This window comes from Chenopodium album, chromosome 8 (assembly GCF_948465745.1).
Source record: "Chenopodium album chromosome 8, dcCheAlbu1.1, whole genome shotgun sequence".
NCBI lineage: Eukaryota > Viridiplantae > Streptophyta > Magnoliopsida > Caryophyllales > Amaranthaceae > Chenopodium > Chenopodium album.
This window is the reverse complement of record NC_137841.1, coordinates 76,197,594-76,204,288: the sequence shown is the minus strand read 5'-3', so window position 1 is coordinate 76,204,288 and position 6,695 is coordinate 76,197,594. Positions and strand designations below refer to the sequence as shown.

General features: G+C 32.9%; 1 protein-coding gene across 1 annotated transcript; it reads left to right on the top strand.

Moving 5' to 3' along the window:
• Positions 1 to 446: 446 nt before the first annotated feature.
• Positions 447 to 6,366, top strand: LOC145556787 (uncharacterized). Its single transcript, XM_081618437.1, has 4 exons — positions 447 to 1,226; positions 1,742 to 1,915; positions 3,627 to 4,043; positions 5,269 to 6,366. The coding sequence occupies exons 1-4, from the start codon at positions 897 to 899 to the stop codon at positions 6,175 to 6,177; spliced, it is 1,830 nt and encodes a 609-aa protein (XP_081474563.1). The 5' UTR covers positions 447 to 896; the 3' UTR covers positions 6,178 to 6,366.
• The last annotated feature ends 329 nt before the right edge of the window (positions 6,367 to 6,695 follow it).

Here is a 6,695-nt window from a genome sequence, read left to right as displayed (position 1 = left end):
ACAAATAGATATATTATGCAAAGTGCATTGTTAGAATATTAGGGAAATTATCTCGTATTTGATATATTTCATGTTGATAACCTTGATATATATGAAATAATATGGAGTATGTGTACTTTAGTAAACAATATTTTAGGACACCTAATTGTATAATATATTTTAATATAATCTTCCAACACCAACCTTCAACTTGCACAAATGGAAGATCTTCACCGTACAATACTTGTACCTTATTAAAGGAGTATTAATAATGGGGCAAAATACCACATATTTCTGTATCATATATACAAGTGTCTATACATAAAATATGGTCGACAAAAGTGCTCCAATACGCTATAATTGTATGATAGAATAGTATGTTATTTTATATGGTAATTACTAAATCCAACTCTTATCCTAAGGGAAAAAAAAAGGACAAAAAAAAGAACAAAAAGAAAAGAAAATGATGGTTGAGAAGACCCAAATAAAAAAAATAAAAATAAAAACTTTGGTTTCACGAGTTGTTTTCCTTAGGGCCGTTACCAAGTAAACAAGTCCCTTTTCCCTCTAAAACTATTCAACCTAATGACATGAGAATGTAATAAATATAAATAGCTTTCTTAGACTAAATCCCACCCCCAAATTCATAATCTTTTTTCTTCATTCATCTTTTTTAATTCTCCACAAACTTCTTCACTAATCAACCATTTTCATCATCATTTCTCAAATTTTCTTCTTTAATTTTTCCAATTCCAACATTTTTCCCAAAAAAAAAAATAGTACATAAAGACTCAATCTTTCTTTGCATAGATTGATAGATTACACCATTTTCTACCCAAAAATAAAACAAAAACAAAAAAACAGAGCATTTTCCTCTGTTTTTCTTCCTCTATATTAGTACAATTTGGATTGAAAAGATGGCAATTTGGTCAGGAAAAGGATCAACAACAAAGAAATTCCAAGTAAAATTGAAGGGACTTAAGCTTGAAGGATTACCAATTTTAGAAAAAGAAAGAGTAAAAATGGCAATTGAAGTGATTTGGGAAGGAGCTCAAAAGTCTGGATTTTCTTCATTATACAAGAAATCTCATCAAAATCGAACTGAATTTTCCAATGAAATTGAGCTTCTGAAATTAGGTGAACCCATTGAATGGAGCAATGAATTCGATCATATTTGCAGTTTTTCAATCAATTCTAAGGAACCCACTTCATTTGCTCCTTGGATTGTTTCATTCCACATACTTTCGGTAAGTTTATGAGTTGCTCTGTTTTTTTAATGAACATAATTAATTATTTGACAGTTTCATGTGTTACGATCATTTTATTTGATTAATTTGGTGAGTTTAGGCGTTTACATTTTCAGGGTTACTTAGGTTTGTATAGAATACACTCGTTGTATACTAGTTTTGTCGCAATATATTTACCAATAATTTTACTCTTTCGCTCAACTGCTTTATAAGCATGTTTATATGTATGCACATATAAAATTGGATTCATCTTGATTTGAGAAAAAGGGGTTAAGGGGTGGAATCATTTTTGTGGATTTGTTTGTTTGTTTTTTCCCCCAATTTAGTTGGAAATATTTTCTAAGATTTTATTTTTATTTTAAAATACTTTCCCGTGTTTAAAAAGCATCGTAGCATGTACTTTGTACTTCGTATTTTGATAAATTAAATTCAATTTTATTGTTGTATTAATTTGGCGTAATTATGAATGTTGAATGGTATAATTTATAATTATATTACCTTGGCTAATTTTACAGGGGAAGAGTGAAGAAACGTCATCATCACTAACATCATCAAGTGGTAAAATGCAAGTAATAGGGAAGACAAAATTAAATTTAGGAGAATTAGCTTCTAATAAGGAGGCGCAAATTCAGCAAAATTTACCCATTTCTTTAGAATTGGATGGAGTTTCCATGGAACCTTCTCTTCAAGTAAGCAACATTATTATCATTTTTCTTAGTTTGCCTTTTATCATACAAAGTATTAATAATTACTAATTATACACTTTATTTTGCTAGAAATGGCTTAGACATGTAAAAGTTAGAGAATCGAATGCTCATATGCTCGTTTTGTCTAAAATTAATAATGTGACAACTGAATACAGATAGAGCTAGTAAACGTTAACTTAAAGTGAAATCAGAATCTTATGAGTACTGTTAAGATTATTTTTGCGAACTTTTCATTTTTCTTATATGTATAGAAAAGACTTGATAAAAAAGGAATTCAACCCAAAAAAAACATAAGAAAGACAAGAATGAAGGAAAAGGTTAGCATAGATTCTGTATAGTAGACCAATATTTAAGATTTAGTATAATTTCATGTGATCATAGTTGTCTGGTCAATGATTTCCATTGCAATAAGCCAACCTCAATTGACGAATTCTTTGTACTCAATCAACATCTTCTGCCCTAAGTTATTATATAACTTTCTTGTCAAACTTTGTTATAAACTTATAATATATTGTGATACCAATGTGTTTGTTTTATTCGTATGAATATAATTCGGAGTATATCCTTGTGCTATTAATCGAATAAAAATACTTTAATAAGGCCAATTTGATTAAGTAATCATCATTTTGTTAGTGAGTCAAATACAAAATTAACATTATAGTTTTATAATCCTTGTCTAGAAACCAAGATGATTAAACGACTAAAATTAAACCAAAAAGTTACACGTCTCTTGAGCAAGAGAAAAAGGCAGAACATAGAATTATTATTGTTCTACCTCAATTTATTTAATTATTTTTAAAGGTTGACTTTACTCATCAAAGTACATTGAAATTTGTCATATACAAGTACTTGTCAAACTATGTACGTACGGTTTTTTTTTTTTTTTTTTTTTTAATTATAATGTGAAAATGTCATACATAACCTTATTTTAATTGGTAAGGTCATTGTCTAGACTATTTTTTAAATTGTTTTCGGTTGTTACAATGTCTTAACTAAAAAATGAAGTAGTGAAGTTTAGAATATTTGATCAGATAATTATGACTAACTACTTATAAATACAAGTTGCTTTTAGAAAAATTGATAAATTTCGATTTAAGGTTATATCATTGAATGTGTTATAAGTAGGGTTGTACAGTACATTGGTCCAAACTAGACCAGACCTGAATCAATAGGTCCGGTTCCGGTCCAGACCTGAAAAATCAGGTCGGTCCGGGTTTGGACCTGAATAGACCTGATTATTAATTTGTTCCTTTTTTTTATTTTTGTATATAAAAAACTTGTCGGATCTGTTTAGACCTGATATGGACCTGTTTAGACCTGATATAGACCTGTTGGGACCTGTTTGGACCTGCTAAATTAAAATAAAAAAAAGCATTTATACAGTTTCAGGTCCGACCCGGACCTGAAACCCGGAATCATGGGTTGTTAAAGACCGGTTCAGGTCGGTTTTCAGGTCCGATCCGGTCCAAACAAGTCTAGTTCAAGTCGTTTTCAGGTCTGGGCCAGTTTGTGTACACCCTAGTTATAAGTAGATGTAATTACTACAACATTAACTAAAAATATTAATGATTGAAATCATACATTCATGAACATAAAAATATTGCTACGGAATATTAAGAAAGAGTACGAGGAAAAATGATGAGTTCTCCTAAGCCAAAACTAACCTTAAAAATGCAATATTGCACTAATGCAGGTAGTTGTGAGCTTGATAGAGATGAAAAACACCTCACACTCGCGCACATTATCTCACGACTCGTTCGGAATCGTACAAAACTCGAGTGACCAAGCGAGTTTGCTAAGGAGATTCAATAGTCAAGGGGCTTCATTAACACAAGAGAAGGCTAAGAAAAACAAGCCTAGGCTATTTGGGAAGCAACTTAGTTTGAAGAACTCGGGAGAGTCTTTAGCTACTACATTCAACTCCGAGAGTGAGTATGTGGTTGTAGCATCCAGCAGCAAAAGCGGCGATGAGTCAAACAATTCGATGACTGAGTCAAAGAGCTCGATGAGCTCGGAGACTCAGTTGGACTTGGTGAAGAAAGGAGGGTTTTGGAAATGGAAGAGAAGAAAATCCATGAAGAAAGTTGATCCCAAGGCTGAATCTATTGTGGTATGTATACCTTTGCTTAAGCTATGTTTCATATAATACAACGAACCTTGATTTATATGCATTTCGATCTTATGTTTCTACACAGGAGTAAAAAGAGTAGAGTATATGTATACAACAGGATATACGATTAGTTGATATAGTTTAATTTAGAAAGATTAATAGTCAAAGTTTAGCATATGATGAGAATTTTTTTCGAATGAAAGATTTTAATTTATCACATGCACAAAATTTGAAAAATAAGGTTTAATTTGGTAGCAACAATATTGTCAATATGTAGTACATGTCATTAATCATTATATCTACAACAAGAAAAACTAATCTACCTTTTAATAATTATTAGTCCATTTTTAGGAAAATGTCTTCCTCCTAAAAATAAACCTAATGAGGACTTAAGGAGTCTTTCAAAGACATTAAGTAGGGCCTTAATAATCAAAGTGCACACAACAAGAGTGAAAATGCTAATAAAGAGGGCCCCATCTATGCTTAAAAACACACAAACATCAATGTAGATGAGTCCCACAAATTTTGTTTTTGTAAAAGGGCATAGCATAATATGTCAATGAACACAAAGGTTGGCAAAACAATCCAGTTTTTAGGGAGATTCATGCTTCCTCTTTTTTAAGGTTATGGGGTCATTTATGGATCCCACATTTCCTTTTTTCTTTGTTAATTATTTTGATGTTTATCTTCCTTTGAGTGGAGTGTAGGGTTCATAATTCCATGGATATGCAATAATTTATACTACATCATGTTTTTGAACATTTGGAATCATAGTCTTTATATAGACATCCTTCCACATTAGTGTATGTTATACCACCATCTTTGATGTGAGACCATCGAACTCCATTAGCCTTAGCGAATGGTCAATTCAAAACGACCTAGATTTTTTCCTCCTTTATATCTCATAATTCTTTATCAGTCCTTTACGTGCACGTTATAAAAAAAATATATATATATTTAAGGCACACAATGCACCTAACACCATAGTTGGCGGTGTTTTAGCTACTACACAAAGTTTAGGGTGCTCAGTGCACCTAAGCCATATTTCAGGGTATTACGGCCAATTTTGCTTATAAAAAAAAAAACTTTGCTATTGTGTGGCATATTGATGTGGATTCTTTGATGCAATAACAATTTAAACTTTTTGAGTCAATAAAGCTACAATGAAATTATTTTGCAATTACATGAGCAATTTATAAACTTATCTATGCACATCATTTTACAGGATGCTGATGCTGAGAAGTCTTGTAATCCTAGCAGTTGGGAAGAAAGGGAATTGGTGAGCAGAGATGGGAAAACAAAGCTCAAAGCCAGTGCATTTTTCGCCTCGTTTGACCAACGAAGTGAGAAGGCAGCAGGGGAGAGTGCATGCGCTGCAATTGTGGCAATCATCGCCCACTGGCTCCAACTCAACAGAGTCATGTCGTTGACAGGACCAGAGTTCGATCGCCTCATCACTGAGGGCTCCTTAGAGTGGAGAAAGCTTTGCAATGACGAGTCAAACAACCCTGACCGCCATTTTGATCTTGAAACCATTATAAGCGCTGAACTCCGACCCCTTGCTGTCCTTTGGAACAATTCTCGATTTGGGTTCTTCCATCCTGAGGAGTTCGACCACTTAAAAGACGCTGCTTCCTTCGATGAAATTTGGAAAGAAATCAATACAGACGTACATGAGTTAGAGCCAAGAGTCTATATTGTGAGATGGAACGAACATTTCTTTATACTAAAGGTTGAGGCTAACGCGAACTACATCATTGACTCCCTAGGAGAGCGGCTTTATGAAGGGTGCAACCAAGCATATGTCCTAAAATTTGATGATTCAACATTAATGCTTGAGAAGAACGATGAGGAAAAGGAGGAGAAAGGCGAAGATATGGTGATTTGTAGAGGAAAGGAGTGTTGTAGGGAGTACATGAAGAGGTTTTTAGCCGCTATTCCGCTGAGAGAGCTGAAAGAAGAAGAGGCTAAGGGCAAAACAATTGATGTGTTTGCATTGTACAAGAGGCTACAGATTGATTTTCATCTGAGTTCTAACAATTCTTCTGCTGCCTCTACAACTAATACTTCTATTACACCGTCTCCTGATACTGAGCCTCACTTACTTGGTGATACTGAATATGTACAGATTTAGACTATAGTTTCATTGTGTATAAATTGTTGTTATTACTTTGTTTTGGTTAGAAACTTAGTTTAGGATAAGAAAACCTCTTGGATGTGCTGGTGAGAAGTTCAATTCTGACCATTTTTCAATTGATTGAAAAGTTTTGTCCATACAATTGAGAATAATTAATTAAAAAAAAAAAAAAATTACTCCCTTCATCCCTAAACATCTTCAGAAACTGTCTAGCAAACATGTCGCGATTTCAAATCAAAGTTCTCTTGACCTAATTTTCTACATTTTACATCATGAATCTTCGTCGTCACTTAACCACAAACTGTACATTTCTCTTACGAAAATCTATAGTCCAAGATACAAACTCGGAATTAAAAAAGAAAAAAAACTTTAAACAGCAACATGTTAGGTACCTAACACACTCGTCATAGATCCTCAGTCCTCACTCTTCAACAGGCGCGGAATAGGAAAAAGATAGGGAGCAAAAGTATATTGATTAAGCTAATGAAACTTTAACCGATGTTGTTTCACTTTAT